Here is a 20,425-nt window from a genome sequence, read left to right as displayed (position 1 = left end):
GGTTCTTGCCCATAGTACATCAAGACAGCCACAGCTTTGAGGTGGCACTGCCCAGATGTTTTCCTTTTAGTCAGTTCCCCCAAAAAAGGTTAAACTGAGAAAATTCAAAGTGACAAGGGAAGTCAAAGCAGAAAGAAATAAACAGAGAGAAGGTTCATATATCTCCTCCCTCTCCTTGCTCCCTGCTTCCAGAGCTGCTCTCAGCCACAACTTTCAGAGTTTTAGTAAATTGCCCAGCATCCCCCTCATCATGCAGCCTGCCTCCATCCCTAGGAACCTGTTCCATAACCTCTCACACTTGGCTTTTCCTCCCTGCTCCTCACTGCAGTCTCTCAGTCTGTTTGATGCGGTTTTCAGGATGTCTCTCCACTCTTCTATCACTCTGCAATCCTCACTTTACAGATTCAAGGTTTCCCAAGAAAAAGTGCAATATGGACCATGGAGTTCCACTGCCCACTAGGGCAGACATAAGACTACGAAAAATTAGTAAAAAAACCCCAAAGCTTGCCTGTCACATTGCTATGAGACACAGAGTCAGAAGTGGTCATGATCCATAATTTAGAATAGTATTAGCTGAAAAACCCTAAGAGCTTCTGAAGATCTGGATACATTTTAATGTCACGTTCTAAAGTACAGCTTTGAGAAGATAAGGTCTATAACATCTACTGCTGTCATGAATGTACATGTTCTCAGGATGTCTAATTGAGAAAAACACAAAGTCCAGATAGTCATACACACTGCAGTAGGTAGCTGGACTTTATCAGTGGTATCTCTAGTCTTTCCTTCTCTCTTTCTGTCTCTCCACGCCACTTCGCTGTTTGCTTCTTTCTTTCTTTCTCTACAAAGCCTGTTTCCAAATGCCTGCATCATGACTGAGAGCAACCAACTGAAATCTAAAAACCTGAGCACAACTTGGGATGGATGAGGGCACCGTTGAACACCACAGATGTGCAAGAACTTTCATGCGCTCTGTTTACTTTTCCAAGGCAAAACACTGACAGGGCTCAGTGAGATCACCAGGAATCACAGAATATCTGCCTGGTTTTAGTAACTCATATCAATTATGCTAATTAACGAGATAAACAAGCTAAAGCATACTTCATTTTATTGACTACGTATATCACAAGACTTAGATCCTCTTATCTTTGATGTAACACCTTTGCAGAACTCTGGAGCATAAAGAAGACTGGAATACAATTGCTATCTCCAGAACAGATATCTCCCAGAACAGCGTGAATCCTCTATTGAACTATTCCAAACAGATCATCTGCCCCTTCCCTATCACTCCAATCACCCAGTGCAGCACACTCTCTAGGAGAAAGCGCTGCTACACATCAGGACTACTGGCACTAAGGAGAAGCAGAGCTGTTCAGTCTAGTACTGCCTAATACACCAGACCTTTCTGGGGGGAAACTATGGGCATTTTACTGCAATCTGGAGCACTTAAAACAATCATCTTCTCAGCCCCAACCTAATCAGTTATATTCAGAGAACATGAACATCATTTTATTTACCTACTTGAGGGAGATGCGTAACAGAGGAGACTATGCTCCTCCTTAGGGCTATAGTAGCCTTTCATCCCACAGCAGTTCCAACTTGCAAAGACATCACTCGTCTTAAGTGTAAAGTGTGAATTCTCAGTAGAACGTATTACAGAAGTCTAAACGTTATGATCATATCTAATATTCTCTCTACTTTAAGTATCTCTATTTAGTATGTCAGCTTAAACTCTATTCATAGGATATGTCACTGGCATTGCTAATTTTGATCCTCTCTCTTCCATATAATGAATGCTTTCAATTCTTTTTCCACTTGCTTGCATTTTTCCAGTTGGTATCACATCTCGGTTCACACCCTTACTTCTAACTTCTTTTTTGCTATGATACCATGGTAATTCTGAGATCAAAAACAAAGATAGATCATTCTCATTCTCTCTCTCCCCCTCCTATCTGAAGCACTTTCTACTTTGGCGTACATACGTATTTAATGAAATATTGTATTTCCTTTCCTTTTTCAGTACAAACAATAAAGTTGCTATTAAGTAAGACATGATCTAACAGTTTTATAATACACTGACCACTTTCTCAGAATTCACTGCTTTAGATTGTTTTAATTCCATCTAACTGGAGTTTTACGATATGACACCTTATCTCTAATTCTGACATGGAACCGAATAATGCTACATTTGGTATTATGGATTCTTACCATAAGAACACAAACTACTATGCATTAAAATATACTCAATTACTTTTCCTTAGAAAATAGGCATATCAGCATAAAAGTTAGTTTGAGAACCAATTGCCCACTCTAGCATAGAGCTGGCACTATATAATTTCAAAGACTTATATAATACCCCTATGCAGCAAATTATTTGACCATATGTTTGAAGAGCTTTGCTGACTCTTAAATACATTTAACACTTGGTTCTGTGTTTCAGCATACCGACTTATTCACCACATCCTCCTACAACCAGTGCCTTACAGAGTGGGAATCCGTGGTACAACTTATCAAAGAAACCCTTCAAAATTTTCAGGTGTTACTGGTGTAATTTTGGTTCATGTTTCAGTGTCCTTGGAATATTAAAGCCTAAAACACATGCCATATGTAGATGTAGGTTGGAGAAAAGTCAAAAAGACCAGAGATTGCAAAGCACGTCACCCTCCAAAGAACGCTACAAACACTGTGCTGTGGAGAAAGCATACACAATAGATTTGGAATGTAATATGCACAATTTGGAAACCATTTTTCCTGAATTTTGTGAGCAGACTCAGCAGTATTTAAGGACTTTCTATAAGTGTTGTCAAAAACATATCAGAAAATTAAACAGAGACCATATATAACATATCTAATTAAATAAACTTGCTGTTGTATATATACTGCTACTCTGGTGAGATCTAATTGCTTTTGAAATATAGAAGACAAAGAGGGTGATTACTTGGCTTAGTGAGGGGATAACACTAATAACAGCTTTTTAGTTTTGCATGTGCTTATAAAAAGCTGAATCAAAATTTTTACTTCCCTACAAAAAAAAAAAAAATCTCCCTTCATTGACAAGGCTATTTGCCAACCTCCTGACTGGAGGTTGGCAAACATGACGCCGATCTACAAGAAAGGTAAGAGGGAAGACCCAGAGAACTATAGGCCTGTCAGTCTGACCTCAGTGCCAGGTAAACTCGTGGAACAGATCATCCTTAGTGTTATCATGCATAGGTACAAGACAGTCAGATGATGAGGCCCAGTCAACATGGATTTATGAAGGGCAGGTCTTGTTTGACCAACCTGATCTCCTTCTATGATAAAATGACCTGTTTAGTGGATGAGGGAAGAATTGTGGATGTTGTTTACCTTGGTTTTAGCAAAGCCTTTGACACTGTTTCCCGTAACATTCTTCTGCAGAAGCTGTCTGCCTATGGCTTGGACAGGTATATGCTTCACTGGATCAAAAACTGGCTGGACGGCTGGTCCCAGAGAGTGGCGGTGAATGGAGTTAAATCCAGCTGGCGGCCAGTCACCAGTGGTGTTCTGCAGGGCTCAGTGTTGGGGCCTGTTCTCTTTAACATCTTTATCAATGATCTCGATGAGGGGATCGAGTGCACCCTCAGCAAGTTTGCAGATGACACTAAATTGGGAGATAGTGTTGATCCACCTGAGGGTCGGGAGGCTTTACAGAGGGACCTGGACAGACTGGATCGATGGACTGAGGCCAACTGTATGAAATTCAACAAGATCAAGTGCCGGGTCCTGCACTTGGGCCACAACAACCCCCTGCAGCGTTACAGGCTTGGGGAAGTGTGGCTGGAAAGCTGCACAGCAGAGAAGGACCTGGGGGTGCTGGTCGACAGCCGATTGAACATGAGCCAGCAGTGTGCCCAAGCAGCCAGGAAAGCCAACGGAATCCTGGCATGTATCAGAAACAGTGTGGCCAGCAGGAGCAGGGAAGTGATTGTCCCCCTGTACTCAGCACTGGTGAGGCCACACCTGGAGTACTGTGTCCAGTTTAGGGCCCCTCACTTCAAGAAGGACGTTGAGGTGCTGGAGCGGGTTCAGAGAAGGGCAACAAAACTAGTGAAGGGTTTAGAGAACTTGTCCTATGAGGAGCGGCTGAGGGAGCTGGGACTGTTTAGTCTGGAGAAGAGGAGGCTCAGGGGGGACCTTATCACTCTCTACAATTACCTGAAAGGAAGTTGTAGGGAGATGGGTGTTGGTCTCTTCTCCCACATTATGAATGACAGGACGAGACGGAATGGCCTCAAGTTGCACCAGGGGAAATTTAGGTTAGATATCAGGAAAAATTTCTTTACAGAGAGGGTTGTGAAGTATTGGAACAGGCTGCCCAGAGAGGTGGTGGAGTCCTCATCCCTGGAGTTGTTTAAAACATGCGTAGATTTGGTGTTGAGCAACATGGTTTAGGGACCTTGACAATGCGGGGTGAATGGTTGGACTCGATGATCTTGAAGGTCTCTTCCAACCAGATGATTCTATGATTCTATGATTCTATGATTCTGTTCTCTGTGCCTGAGATAGATGTAGTTGTTATACCCATATGTGTTTTGCTCAATAGCTTTTTATGATCACTCACCATTGTAGCTGGTTATTTTAAAGACTAAGCCACAGTCCTGCATAAAATGGGAATTTTAAATTAATCTTTAATATTGCTAGAACAAGTAAACAAAATGCATTTCCAGGGAAATGGATGATCAAGAGAGATCTGTACTGGCCTAATCCTATAAGAACTGGTATCTGTAAGTAGAATCATAGAATCATAGAATGGTTAGGGTTGGAAGGGACCTTAAAGATCATCTAGTTCCAACCCCCCTGCCATGGGCAGAGAAATCCTCCACTACACCAGGTTGCCCAAAGCCTCATTTAATCTGGTCTTGAACACTTCCAGGGATGGGGCATCCACAACTTCTCTGGGCAACCTGTTCCAGTGCCTCACCACCCTCAATGTAAAAAATTTCTTCCTTATATCTAATTGAAATCTTCCCTCTTTCAGTTTAAATCCATTGCCCCTTGTCCTATCACTACACGCCCTTGTAAAAAGTCCCTCTTCAGCTTTCCTGTAGGCCCCCTTTGGGTACTGGAAGGCTGCTATAAGATCATCCCGGAGCCTTCTCTTCTGCAGGCTGAACAGCCCCAACTCTCTCAGCCTGTCTTCATAGCAGAGGTGCTCCAGCCCTCGGATCATCTTCGTTGCCCTCCTCTGGACTCGCTCCAGTAGCTCCATGTCCTTCTTATGTTGGGGACTCCAGAACTGAACACAGTATTCCAGGTGGGGTCTCACGAGAGCTGAGTAGAGGGGCAGAATCACTTCTCTAGTCCTGCTGGCCACACTTCTTTTGATACAGCCCAGGATACGATTTGCTTTCTGGGCTGCCAGCACACATTGCCGGCTCATGTTGAGCTTCTCATCCACCAGCACTCCCAAGTCCTTATGAAAACTCTAAGCATATTGCACATATGGAAATATGGATGTTCATGACATGGAGACAAATGTACATGCTGTACTCAGCACTTAGTGAATGTTATGAGGAGAAAGGAGGAGAGATAAAACAGCTACAGAACAGAAAAGTGGATTTGTCTCTCATATTTTTGAATTCCCCAGCATTAATTCAGAGTTTTCTAGATACAAGGAAAATGCATTGCCACAGTCAATGGTGATCATGTAAAGATGATTTCTAAGAGGAGCATAAGCTATTCCACTGAAAAAAATTATAATCGGAGGAGGAAATTTATATGAATTGTTTTAATGAGCAGGAAGTTAGAAAAAACATTCCTGATAGGTTGCTTCTGAAGGGTTTCTTGCATCTATGAGTGTAATACTAATCACTGACAGAGCTGGGATTCATAAGATAAATCGGCTGCCATGCACAGGAAAGCACAATCAGAAATGCTTCTGTACTAGACTGAAAATCTGGAAAGCCAAGATTGGGGAGAAATCTCAGACTCTGCTCTGTTGATACAACATTTAACTACGCTAAAAAAAATATAAATGTCTGTTTAAGGCACGTGGTGATACCTCTTAATTAAAGTTTGGCTTTAAGAGCAGAGTATTCTCCCCCACCCCTTTCTTTTATTCATCAGTTAAGTAAAGTAGGTATCTTACTCAAGCGCCCCTCCAGATCTTTCCCTCTATGGCAGATAGACAAACTTAACATGATGTGACAGATACAAATTGAAAAAATCTTATTGTAAGATAAGACAGAATAAATCAGCCCTCACTTAAATTTTGTTGCATTTAGAATATGAGAGTAGTGGTGGTTACATATTGAGAAGCAAATTATAGAAAAAACAGATAGCAGAAATGTTCTAGCTCAGAGGCACAGGATTTTGGATGTTGGTTCATTTTTCAGAGTTAAGACTGAGATGTTTCATATTTAAAGGAGGACTTAAATTTAGTTTTATATAGCTAAATCCGGATAGAAACCTGTTCCCTAGAACAGCTTCGTGCTGATAAGTACCTTTGGTTCCCACTTTTTTTCCTTCTGTTCAGCAGTGCTTGGCTGCTTCAAGAGGAGGGTTGCAGCCTAGTCATACTATGGCCTACAGCCTGGCAGTGAAGTCAGAAGCTCTGAATACAAGCCCCTCAAGCCTGAGAAGACATCAGGACCTAAAATTGGCAACTCCTGCCACTAGATTATTTTGCAACAGAGGGCGAGAAAAGAATGGGGATTGACATCAATAAACAGCTTCCTAATGACCCTTCTGGTCCATTAGAAGCCCTTTCACAAAAAAGGGCATAATTGCTGGATAAAAAATGGATGCTGGTATCCTTCCACTTCCTATTGGCCCCTATGTATTCAGAGAGTTATATACTAGTTTGGGACAGGTGAACAGGACCGTCCTTTTGAAGTTTTTCTATTAGCTGTACAGAAAATTTGCACACTAGTTATAGGAAGACTGGATATTCTCTCCTTCTCCTTTCTTTTGCTGTTAACATTTAGGTGTCTAAAATACAGCTGTGTCCAGGCTCAACCAAGGAAGCTAAGACTGCACAGAAAATCCTGTATCTTCATGTATACTATATCTTCTAGCCCATTTTGGCATGTACTAAAGAGGTCTCCAGTGTTTTGAAATCGTCTAACTGAACAAGCCACGTGATATTTCACTTCTGTCATGGTTCTAGTCAGTACGGAGGATTTCAGTTGAAATATTGGGATGTATCTGCACTAACTAGCTTTAGGCATCCAACTTTCACACTTTGAATTATTCTCTGGAAGTAAAGATTCTCTTTCTCCAATGATAACATCAGAAATTCAGACTCCTAAAAAAAGGTGCTGTGAACTGCAATCTTTCTAAAGACCTGAAGAAGGATCAAAAACACACACAGGATAACTCTGGAGCAAGTCTGATATTCATTCTTAGGCAATGGGCCAAGCATAGTCTTTGGATTTTTTGAGGAGAAAATATTTGATAAATTTAAATGCTGTTTGTGTTGGTTTTGGAGAGAATATCCTTGAAGTGAAGTTATTCCCTTTCTTTGAAATGGCCTCTTTAAGTCAGGCTGCATACTACAGTGACTGATTTAGACATTACAAGCTTCTAGGTGAACATACTTAATTTGGTTTCAGAGTTGCCTGTTTTGATTTAACTAGAATATATTCTACATGGATCTAGGCTTGTGTGAATTTATAGTGTAGTCTGGAAATAGCAGTAGAAGTCTTTGGAGATTCAGCCAAAAAGATGGAGTAAAAACACCTGGACAAGCAGAAGTCATGAAGTCTACAATAATATGGAATTTATAAAGAAAATAGTAGCTTCACAGATATTACTAGTTGTCATCTTACTAACACCACCTTTAATAAATCATCTTCATACATATAATTTCAAAACAAGAATGTACATCTACTCTTTTAGTCTGAGGCCAAATCCCAACGCATCTGAAGCTTTTGCTAATAATAACATAGCCTTGTGCATGTTTCAGAATTTGGTCCCAGAAAATATCTCAGGAAAGAACTAAGAGAATCAGTGATTAAATGGAATGAGACACCCAACTACTGAACTTTTCTATTTGCATTTCTCACAGAGCTTCCTGCAAGACTATCTTCAACTAGAATATATGGAATTACTTACTGTGCAAAGTGTCTCAAATGTCTTTTCGGAGACAAAGGATCCATCAAGACCAAAAAGAAAAATAGATGCATAAGAAAGCATCCCTCCAAGGATAATAAGGTTGTTCATGTAGGGACTGGACATCTTTATTAGTCTATGGACAAAAGGTGATAGTGCATTAAAGAGGAAAAGATTACTGCTAGGCTATTAGAGCAATAAAGAAGAGCTTTTTGTAACCAGGCAAACAGATCACCCTTCTTGTAGAACTCCAAGAAACCTATAGGCATGCACACTATTTGCTGTTTTATAAAGTCTAGCATTGCTTCATGTTTTTGAATGTTTAGTAAAAAGATCTCCTATTTTACTGATAAATTAATTAGCTAGGGTTAACGTTAATAGCAGACTGTCAAATATAAATAAAAAAATTACACTTTCCAGACAGTATAAAAGAACTTGTCTTAACAGACAGACAATCTGTTTCAGTGTGAATATATTACACAGTGATTTCAATTAAATAGTTCTAAAATATCATCTTTCAACAGTTTTAACATTTTCCTTATATATATGTATATGACAGACTCCACAAACATAGCATTTAAACATGAAAGAAGTAGTGACAGAAGTAACATGAGTGTCTTACTTCTGATTTCTGTTTTTGATGTTAAAGAACAAGAAAGCACTGGCCATTATCATTCCTAGGATGGTGAGGGCAGAGAGGATACTGTAGAGAGGCAGGGAGATTTTGCGTAGCTCCTCTTGTATAATTGTTTTGTCCTTTGGAGGCTCGAGTCCTAGAATTACGAGAAGAAAAAAAAAGCTAAATCTCAACCAGTTGTAGAATTTCTGTAAGAAAATTTGCCTCTCCTGAGTACTATACCTTGATTTAGCAGATTTAGCAATAGTGAACCACATCAGTAGCTGATTAAATAATTGACTTTGACTGACATATGTTAGTCACATTGATTGACAAGAAGATTTGTAATTCTGGAGCAGGTAAATATCCTCTTTGGAAGAAAAAACACTCTAAAACTCTAATGCAGAACCCCTTAAATACATGCTAACTATTCTCATCTTAAAGTGCAAAGAAACACTAAAATGCATACTATGACTGTAGATTTTACCAGGAGGTTACACTTCCCTGAAACAAATGACAGAGCAATGAATAGAAAACAGAGAGCATCGTTTCTTTGCATAGTGTCATTAATACCAGGGCAAATTCAAACAGCCTGTCTAAATACCTACCATAGCTGGAGACCAGCCTTGATGTGGCATCACTGGGGTAGGGACTGATGGCTCTGGGGGACTGAAATGGGGTCCTGGGCTGTGGGCAGTGTGAGGGAAGCCTTGGAGGGGGGAGGCAGAGCTGTTGGTGCCCTCAGGAGACTATAGAATGGAACAATATGGAAAAATGGATAGCAAAGGTTTTATAGGGACAGACCCACTTTGCAAATCCCTGCAGATGTGGACTTAAATGTCTGAACTTAAAAACTATGTTTAAAGCCATGTGCTTGACCTACAGTCAGCTCTCACTAATTAAGGGCTTCTCGATTTAATGAGAAGAACTACTTTCCGACTACTCAGTAAAGCTCTGCATCCCCTACTGCCCACACCCCGTTTTACCCGCTTACTAAATTTATCCTTGGTGCAGGAGATTGACAAAAGGCCTTTTTCATCACTGCCTTCCTTCAGAAAGGGATTTGTGTGCCCTATGGTGCCTGAGCCTGTCCTTTCACATCAGCTCTCTGTGGGGCTGCGAGGACGACCATGTGGGTCCGAGCAGCTTCTTCTCACAAAAGGGCTGCACAGGCAGAGCTCTGTAGACCTGCTGGTCACAGAGCTGCGAGTTAATTGACTAGCAGCTGCTATAGCTAAATTTCACATCCACTCTTCTGCTTTGCATCTAGAATATCCAAGGATTTATACAATAAAATAACTTTATCCATACCAGTTAAGCTGAAACAATTCAGACTATGGAAATTTGCTATCCTTTGGTCTCTATGCCCAACATTTCTGCAAAAAAAATTCCTTTCACGTGATCACAGTAAAGCCTCAGTCAAGGGATCATTTGCTGATTTGATACTGGAGAAAAGTACCTGAGATTTTCCCCTTTTCCCTTTACCATCTCAGAGCATGCCTTTACAGTGCTTGATAGTTCACAAAATTAGGCAACAAGTAACAAGTCAAAAATACAATAAAGCACATGCCTGAATTCAAAGAACCAATAGTAAACAAAAACCCCCATGTTGCTCTAAAATACAAAGAGTATATTGATGATTTGTATTTATTAAAAATAAACAACCAGTGATTCTATAAAATGTATTTTCCTATTTGTGCAATGGTTATTCAATTCTATTGCTTCTAATATCATGAATTATTATTATTATTTTTATTATTATTCTCTTGTGTGCAATTTTACGCAATGATTTAAACAGAACTATATTTACTACTCTTCATTTCAGATTCTTAAAGTTACTAATTTTTTTGTACTGCATGGAAGACGTAACAACAGTGTCCTTCACATTGAATATATGACTGCCTCAACAAAAAGCTAAGGTGAGTAAATGGAGAAGGTTCACTGTGGGTCACATAATGCATCTTAAGACAAATACAAGACAGGCTACAGGTGAAAGGAACGTCAGATGTGGTCAGAACAAAAACTAGGAGTCTGATCCTGAAAAAAAACTCAGAGAATTTCTCCCATTGTCTACTGCCCATAAAGGCATGGAGTTATGAACAAAACCTGTCTCCTGTTACTTTGTTCATCCTGCATGTGTTCTCTGGAAATTAATGGTATTGAATCAGTATTCCACTACATAATCAGTTCCTCCTTGCAGCAAAAATAATCTGCTGCATTCCAGACTTTGGCAACTGAAACAGATTCTGCACTCTTCATTTCCAAAGTCTCATTCTCCAGACAGATGTGAGCAGTGCACGTAGCTGTGCTCTTTTAAGTCCTGTGAAGGATACCAAAAGGAAAGGTGGAAAGCTGCAGCAGATGGATAAGCAGACATGGATTAGATCACTGCAGTGAAACTCCCGTCATGCTCATGCAAACCTTGGATGTTGGGACACTGGAGGCAGGTGTAGTAAAGCATGGGATACAGCAGCTTGATACTCATTCACCTCTCCTAGGGGAATCCACACAGATCTCATGAAGTTGACTTTGCTTCCCTTTACCGAATCGCACCATAGCAGAGTTTAAGATTAAATCTTAATTATTAGCTTTAAAAATAATGTATATGCCTATATTCAACAGGAGAAACCCTTAAAACTCATTTTAGCTGACATCTGGCTGCCATGATCACGTGCTCAGAAAGCTGTGGGTATGCCTGCACTCCAACTGCTGTGAGGGCAGAGGAAGTCCCCACGTTAATTTAGGAGCAGCACAGGATAAAAAATGGAAAGAAGATACAGCGACACAGGCTATCTGTCCGCTGTGGACCTCAGGAGTGCTGCTGGGCTGAACACCCTCTCTGGCCCTGTTTCTCATGGGCCAACTTAAAGCTAGCCTTGGTGTTTTGAAATTCTATTTTCTAACTGCCTAAGAGACACCTCCCAAAGAAAAACAACCACCTGCTTCTTGCGTGTGCAAACACAGCACACGAGAGCATTCCTCAGGTGAGATGAACTGGGGGAGCGGGAAACGGGGATGAAATTAGAACATTATTGATCAGTGGGGATGAAATAGAAGACATATCTGCAGCTTGTTTTGAAATATCAAAGAACATTTATGTACACATATAAATCTGAATTTGTCCTGGTCGCTAGAATGAAAAACAACTATATCATATTGAAACATTGGGATTTTCTATTCAGGATTCTCCTAATACTTTTTTTAAGCACAGCTCAGTTCGCTTTCTCTTTACATAGTGTCATAGCTTTTTGATACTAAAAATCTTAAACCAGTTCTTTAACAGTATGCAGTCTTACAAACTACATACAGCTATCCATGTCATTCTTGTACCTCTTTTCAGCTTTCTCTCCTACCTTGGAACCTGATGCTGTTGTTGATTATTTCCAGTGTGTCAGCCACAGCATTGTACTCTCCTACCTTCACTTCCTTTCTTTCTGCAGAGAAACAAACAAGAGTGATGGTTTATGGCAGTTCACATGTTCTCAATTATTTAACCGATTTTGCCTTCTTTTTTGACAGTACGTCAAAAGGAAAAGAAATGTGCCTGAAGTGCATGAATTATTAAAGCAGGATGCCAGACAGCTAACATCATTAAAATAAATATTTCTGATTCTTCAAAGAAACACAAAGTATTTTAAAGAACTCATTTACATAACCAGGGAATTGTTGTTATTGGGCACAGACATCTCCGGCTTAAAGATCACACACTTACTTACCGGCTCACTCCAAGCAGGACATTTTGCTGGGAGAACAGACACGGCTAAATCACACATTCCACTCTCATTTCAACAACAAGGACATCTTGCTTAGTCAAGTATTTCCCAGGGGAGTCATAGTGGCAGGCTCCAGCCCATATGGAGTAGACTGGCTAGTTAATAGATATGCTGGGAATCTAATCTCCTATTCTGCCTGGGAATTAGCAGTTCATTAGTACCCTGACTACAAAACATACTATGCTATATAATTAAAGCCAAAGTGCACTTGAGCTAAAATTTTACTGTTACTCTCATCTGCTGTTTTGGGGCTATTGTCACATACCTGGCCTTCTAATGGAGTAGAGTAACGCGGATATAGGAACTTAAATTTGTTTGGCCACTGGAGCTTGAACTCTGGCACACGTTTGTCCCACTCTTTTGATAACACCTGGCATTGATTAATCTCTGCTATTTCTATTGGGTTTTTGGTATGGCTTAGAAGTGTAGGAACTTACTAAATTATCACTATTTTACACTAAAACTTTTACATTTTGATCGGAGACGTATAAACCACAGGCACATTGGGTAAAGTTGTCTTTGACGAGCTGGCTCAGCAGAGCCAAAAATTTCCTTTCAGGCCTCTATGTCTGGGCATGCACAACCCAATTTACATTTAAATTCTGAGCTCATGACCCTATTTGTGACACTGATTTTGGGAGCTGCTGATCTTGAACGAGATGGCAATTTTGAAAAGACTGTATTTCACCCAACAGCTCCACATTAACCTTTTCTCCTTTTTCACTCAAAGTGATTGTGCCTGTTCAGCTCTGTTGAATGGAGCAGCTAGCTCCATTTTAGTTAAATCTACAGGCTGATTAATACTAATTTGAGAGCTCACAGGAGGCGAAAGTTTTCCTTATATAAACAACAATTCTTATTGTTAAAATTGTTCATGCAGAATTGTAGACTGGGCTGCAAATCTGGCAGAGATACCTAGGCGTTTGATATACCCTCATCAAAAGCTGCAGTCTGCAGTTCTGAAAACTGATTTGCCTTCCACATGAGTATGATCCACTTGTGGGCCCTAAGACTAGCTTGGAATAAATACACGATCCCCTGGTCTTCAGCAGCGGTCTCACAAAAAACATCCATGCAGCATTACATGCTCTTAGGAGTAAATATAAGTTTATACTTTCTGTCACCGGCTGAAAATTCTCTGTGAAATAGATATATGCATAAATCTTTGACAGTCTTAACAATAAAATCTTCCTAGTAGTCATCTAAAAGCTAAAATGGTTACTGCTAAAACCAGAACCAATTCACTTCCATCTGTATTTGCACCATGACAGCTATTACCTGTAGATCTAAAACATCAAAACACAACCAAGATTGAAAAGAGGCAAACACCAGAATGCATACTGAGACATACAATTTGCCCATTAGATGGCAGATAGTCCACAGCATGTACTTATACCAAATGGGGAGGATGCACCTCAGTGTTGGTCTAGCCAGAACTTTACAGCAACAGGCTAAAACCTCATAGCTCTGATGAACAACGAAGAGAATTTGCTCCACACAAAGAGTAATTGCTCCACAAACGTTTCTATATGGAGCGCTTAGTGGGACTAAATTAGATGTGAGAAGCACATAACAGGTGGGAAAGCATACACAAAAGAGAGTGTAAATCTGTGGTCTAACTGATTAAGGTACTGCCACTGAGAAACTTCTGTGACTGCTTCATGTGACATACAATGCCATTCCTTTTCCACATTTATAAATTCTTACACGGCTTCTTTTACAGATAAATTAACGCTGAGAATGTGCCTATGATGGTAACCACAACGTAGTACAAGGTAGATGAGGCAGCCTGCAACTAGCTAGCATGGGTACCAGGAGCTAGCCCTTGTAGGATTGGAGCTTGGTAGAGCTATTCAGAGAAACAAACTTCCATGGCAGACTGAGCTGACGAGTGAGACTTTTCTGGACTTAGAAACCCAAGAGTGTGGGGAAAAAAGCATTTAGTACCTAGGAACCACATTATCAATGCCTCGTCCCTTACAAATGGGAAAAGACAGTTCATAGAGCACACGCCAAGGTTTACTGAAGTCAAGAAAAGCCAGAATGATATTTCAAAGTAGTTACAATTGTGGAAAGCAGTCTTTGAGGGACGTAAATCATCTTTTTACTAGGAGGAAGAATATATTATCTGTTTCATAGTATGATGACAGGGGTGCTGAGGGGGAGACACAAGCAGTCTTTGTGCTCTTTTGTACTCCCAGCAAGGAGTACAACTACAGCTGTTGGTTTTTCAGTTCCCCAAGCACAAGGGCTGATCAGTGACAAAGTCACCTCCAAATGTTAATGAAGGGAAACAAGGAGGTAGCACTATGGCTCTTTGCTTTCGTGCATAGACCAACATAGCTGAGGCTGGAACTGCAGCTAAAGGCTCTACTTTTCTATATGCTGTTCCTTCAAGTTCCCTTTGGAAATTCTGAATTATTCAAGTCAGTATACAGTCTGTATAATGGAGCTCCTATCTGTCAAAATCTCTGTGTGTTCAACAACGAAAGAACAGGAGGAAGTGGAACTCCTTCAAATAAACACACCAACAAAGTGGTTTGCACAGTAGTCAAAATATGATGTTGGCTTCTTTCTGTGGTGTTTTCATTATTTTCAACTTGATCTTTCCACACTCATGATAGAGAGATTGTATTGAAACCTCCCTGCCCAGGTTAAAATGCAGAAGGAAAATATGAGGGAAAATACACTTGTTCTGTGAGATGTTTGTCAATACCTTGACAAGAGCGGTGGGATTTTAGAACTTGAAACTGCAGCTGTTCTTTCACATAGGAACAGAAAAGTAAGAAAACTAACCAACCCAAAGAAAACCATCCCATAAATATGTGCCTGAAAATTATGCTTATCCAACAGAACTACAAACAACTAATCCTTGTGATTAACTAATTGTCACAGAATAGATTACTTATGTGGCCAAGATGAAAGCCTTCTGCCAACAAAGAACTGAACTACTCTTAAAGATGAATTAAAATGTTTTCTTCTACATGTTTTAATACAGAATTTTATAGCCCACTTTAAGAAACTGCAGACCAGTTGACACACTACCACTGAATAAATCTGGTCACATTTCACAAAGTTAATACAATAGATTCTAAATTGCACAGCAGGTAGTTACATGTTCTTGTCGAATAAAAGCAAACATAATCCTGCAACTGACATCAGCTGAGTAAAACAAGCTTACCAAAATGCACCACAGTATTATGATTGCCAGTACAACTGTTATCCACTTACACTGAGAATTTCCAGATGAGACTATGCTTAGTTTCAGTTCCTTTAACCATGTCATAATTTCCATTTCCACTACATTTTTGTAAGTGTACTTAATCACACCTTACGAAGATAATTTCTACTGAGAGATGTTTAGGATGACAGAAACCACTTGCAATGCGTTAAGAGACGGGACAGATGGATTTCCTTTGTTTTCCTCTATGTAGACAATGCTGGCTATCTCCTAATGATGCCAAAACTTTGTCTATATCTAAAGCTTGTAGCACCTTCAAGTATGTCAGTCTGACTGAAATGGTACAGATAACCCTAGTGGTGATGCAGTTAAGTCAATATAAAAATGTTTACACTAGAATAATCACCAGTATAATTCATACTTATAATAGCAAAGGCACTCTGAAATAACACAGTATTGTCCTGGCCACGCTCCCCCCTCAGCCTCCCGTGCACCTGCACACTGGTAAAACATGAGAAGCTGAAAAGTCCTTGAGGTCTCAGTGCCAACTATAAATATCAGTGCGCTGTCAGCATTCTTTTCATAATGAGTCCCAGGCTAAAACCAAAACACAGAGCTCTTCTAGCTGCTAAAAAGAAGAACTAACTGTCCCAGCTGAAACCAGGACACCTACAAAGTTACACAAAGATGTATATTGATAAGTGAATGCATTCATGAACTCCTACGTGTCTAGTTGGTTATACTGATGTAAAAAAAGTTTTCTAGGCCACCAGAACAAAGATGAATTAACAGGTCTGCCCTAACACTACTGTGATATCCAAACCACATGGTTGTAAATTAAGATTAAGGACCTCAAACCTCTAAATGGCTTACTGTAATGGCTGCTTGACACTATTAATACTTTGTTAAGTCACTGTAGCTTTTTTATAAAGTTAGAATTCCATGCAAACTACAAAGACAAACGTGCAAGTGATGAGGATTCACTTTCCAACAAATATAAAGTAAATTTTGAAGTAAATTTAAAAAACTTGCTATGGACCATTCTTCAGATAAACTAAGAGTTACTGAGGTTTCTCATCTAAAGGACAGTCACGCTATTCTCAACTTAGAAGCAGCAAAAAAAGACATAACCTATAGCTGAAAGCATACACAATATTTAGGTCTTAGTTTGTCCTGAAAAAATGTCACTGCACAGGGTGCCGCCTCCATGTCTCCTTCTCCTTGAAAAGTTTTCCAAAATTTCTTTGTATAGCTCCTCCTGCTTCTCCACTCAAGAAATTACCACTCTACTCCCCGAAAACTTTCCTCTGACATTAGTTTAACAATCCCTTCTCCCACTCTTTGTCAGCTGCCCCTCTTGCTTAACTGTCATAATTCAGTGGAAGTGATTAGATGCTTTGCACATTAGAAAATCTTGCTGCATATTCAGCACTTAGCAGCTCTCTCAGGATCCAATATTATTAAACCTTGTCCTACAACAGAAACATTTAGCTCTTGCACATTTTGCAAGAAATTTTTTGCTAGGAAAGCTGGAGAGGGACTTTTTACAAGGGTGTGTAGTGATAGGACAAGGGGTAACGGCTTTGAACTGAAAAAGAGTAGATTTAAATAGAAGAAAGAAATTCTTCACTGAGGGTGTTGAGGCACTGGAACAGGTTGCCCAGAGAAGTTGTGGATGCCCCATCCCTGGAAGTGTTCAAGGCCAGGTTGGTTGAGGTTTTGGGCAACCTGATCTAGTGGAAGGTGTCCCTGCCCATGGCAGGGGGGTTGGAACTAGATGATCTTTAAGGTCCCTTCCAACCCAAATCATTCTATGATTCTATGATTTTTCCTCATCCATGCATCACAGCTCAACAGGACTGCTGGTGGCTATGGGAAATATTTAGTCATCAGATCTCAGAAGAATTTTGGAAAATGCCCAAGTGGCCGACAACAGGTGAAACTGAGTATGGACCATACACACCTGAAATGCTTAAAGATCCTTAGGAAGAGAATGGCACTTAAATTTGGAAAGATTTAATTTCAAATTTTAAATCAATCCCCTAGATATGAATCAAAAATCATGCCACCGCACAAGTACTCCACTTTCAAAGACATATCTAACCTATCTGAAAGTTCACCATTCACAAGCTATTGATAACTCGTTGACAGGTTCAGTCCAGAGCCAGGGCAAAAGGTGCATGGACACATTAAATTATGTGCCCTGAGGCTTGCCTTTTTCCAATTTGGCTTCTGGTCACATTCCCTTTTAAAGAGTGAATGTTTTTCTTTAAACAGTCAGTCACCTAGAAATCATTTCTCACTGACGGGTCTTAGATCTTCTTTCTCATTCCCTCTACTGCCTACTGTGAAGGCTCCTGAAGAGCTAATGTGCCACACTGAGCGACAGCAACCCTGTGACCAAAGATATTCAGAGAACAAGTCCCAGGAAAGAAGATGGGCCAAACACAAGCAGTAAAAAACCTAAGCTGAAGACTGCAAAATGATGGCAAGTCTGAGAACATTTCCCATATGTCAGTAAGTCTTGTGCAAACTGCCTGCAAAGTCTCTTCTAACCTATCTCACCTTTGTCTCACTCATTTTGAAAGCTGCTTCACAAAATAACCAAAGCTGTAAATGCCGTTCTAAATGCCCTTACATTACTGAATTAAACCAAGCGTCATGGAAGTTAATTTCCTGCAGAATAAATACAGAAACATTTCATGTTGTGGATCCTGTAGAAACTCTTAGCAAATTAATGTTATCTTAGCTTTCATAATATATCCTTGTCAAACAAGACTGGGAAGCTTTTCAGTTATCCTTATCACGTATCAGCAATAACCAATAGACGCTGAAAGTTTCCAATTAAAAAAAAACAAAACAAAACACAAGAGAAGCTTATAAATAATGAATGAGCAAAGTCTTTTTCATGAATTTCTATCCACTTGTAGGCAACCATTTATTTGTTTAAAGACAGAAATGCTGAGATTAAGAATCACAGTTCAAATAAGGAAGAAAATGTCAGGTCAGATAGAAGATTATTCTTTAGCAGAAGCTGCCAGAAAAGAAAGAATCCAGGAAGAAAAATATACTACCTTTGCAAGGATTTGAATTACCACAGGTTTTACCCTTGTAATTAGAATTAAAATCTGCTTTGCCCAAAGAAATATTATCTTCATCTTTAACTCCTGCATAACTATTCCCTTCACTTGAAGTTCTTGTCTGGTGTTTTATTTCATAAATCCTGGATTCCAGTGCACACAATATACAGGAAATCCTGAGTTATGAAAGCTATATATATAGCAAGTGATAATTACTCTTCATAGCCAGTTCTCAAGTCCTATCTTTCATTCATTCATAAAGCAAAACAGACAGAAAGGTTAAACCAGTCAAAGGCCAAACAGCGTATGTCAGCCTTAGAATCTGGATAGAAGCTAAGAAGTCTTAACCCTGGGCTTATTTCACTACGTTAGTAATGGTATTTAAGCAACAAGGCACAGCAAACAAGTAAGCAAGCAGCACATAAAATGTTATTAAGTATCCCAAACCCATAAAAAATCTAGTTGTTTTACTGCCCAAGAAGATTTTTCCATAAAAAGTTCAAGCATCTGCATTTTTAAAAGCTTATACAAATGAATTTTACCGATTCTTTTTAACCTTTGTTTTTACCTTCTGGATTTTACATGGATTTACATTTTACATTTAAAAAATCACCTTTTAATTTTACAAAAAATTACTATTTTGCTTGTTAGACTGGCTTTTAGCTCTGCATAGAAATTAAGTAGTAGAGGTCATGTGGATTTATTATCCTTAATATCTTAGGTATTTGTATATGAGGTATCACAGAACTATACAATGAAATAAAAATTAATGACTTTTAGTTTCAAACAATTACTTAAAATCTGAATTAACACCATCATTATACCTTTCAGTCAGGAAACTGAGAAAGTTGTAAACAAATATACAATAATTAAGGTACATTATCTATGAAGTATAGTGACTGGTGTGGTGAAGCAAGTGTACAGAGCTTATATTAAGTCTTCTAAAAAGAAATTATTTAGGATGCTTAATAAATAGCTTGATAGTTTTAAATGAGGTTATATACGAGATCACACTTTTTTTTTTTGTTTTAATACTTCTAGCATGAAATCTTAAATGAGAATCATAATCAAACTGTATAACCACTGAAACATATGTCAGTAAGTCTAATTACCTTTAATTCCATTAAGGAAGTTAATAAATACGAACAAATATTCAAATAGGTATGGTATGATTATATTTTAGGATACACACGTGCAATAACTGAAACATCTCAATCCAGCTAAGGGTTTCCCTTTTCTACTGTTTGTCATCTTTTATGATTTGATTAACTTTTCAGAGAACAAAAATTCTCATCATTCTGAGAGTTTATTTGTCAAAGTAAATTATTCTTTGAAGTCAAACCGTACCTCAGAGTGTAAATAAACATGCTTTTTAATATTTTTAATATTAATATTTATCTAAATGTAACATGGTCTACAAACAAAAAGTGACAGTTATTTCAGTTATCATTTGGAATCACATCTTCCTAGCAGAGTCCAAAACCAATATGCTTTTCTTGACTCAGCATTTACAATGGGAAATGGCATTGACTGTGTAAAACTTCAGACAGTCACCAGGAGAAGGAATTTTCTCAATTATTAAATAACAACACAACTTTACTGATTGTTGTGTGCCTTTAAGTACCTTTACTCTCACATACTAGTCCATTTTCTACAGCAGCTGTGCTAGGAAATCAACCTGTGCAGACACACAGGCTTGGGCTGG

The 20,425-nt window shown here is 39.2% G+C and overlaps 1 protein-coding gene across 2 annotated transcripts in view; it reads right to left on the bottom strand.

Annotated features, from left to right (window-relative positions):
- Positions 1–20,425, bottom strand: part of GABBR2 (gamma-aminobutyric acid type B receptor subunit 2) — a 505,163-nt gene that overhangs the window by 161,980 nt on the left and 322,758 nt on the right. For both annotated transcript variants that reach the window (XM_086609138.1, XM_086609140.1), the window contains exons 10-12: positions 12,040–12,120; positions 8,693–8,843; positions 8,074–8,206 (exon numbers count right to left, since the gene is read on the bottom strand). In XM_086609138.1, coding sequence (XP_086465264.1) covers positions 8,074–8,206; positions 8,693–8,843; positions 12,040–12,120 — 365 coding nt within the window. The remainder of the gene's footprint in view (positions 1–8,073; positions 8,207–8,692; positions 8,844–12,039; positions 12,121–20,425) is intronic.

Source organism: Tauraco erythrolophus, chromosome 3 (assembly GCF_009769465.1).
Source record: "Tauraco erythrolophus isolate bTauEry1 chromosome 3, bTauEry1.pri, whole genome shotgun sequence".
In the NCBI taxonomy this organism is placed as follows: Eukaryota; Metazoa; Chordata; class Aves; order Musophagiformes; family Musophagidae; genus Tauraco; species Tauraco erythrolophus.
Note: the sequence above shows the minus strand (reverse complement) of the source record. Positions and strands in the feature narration are given on the sequence as shown.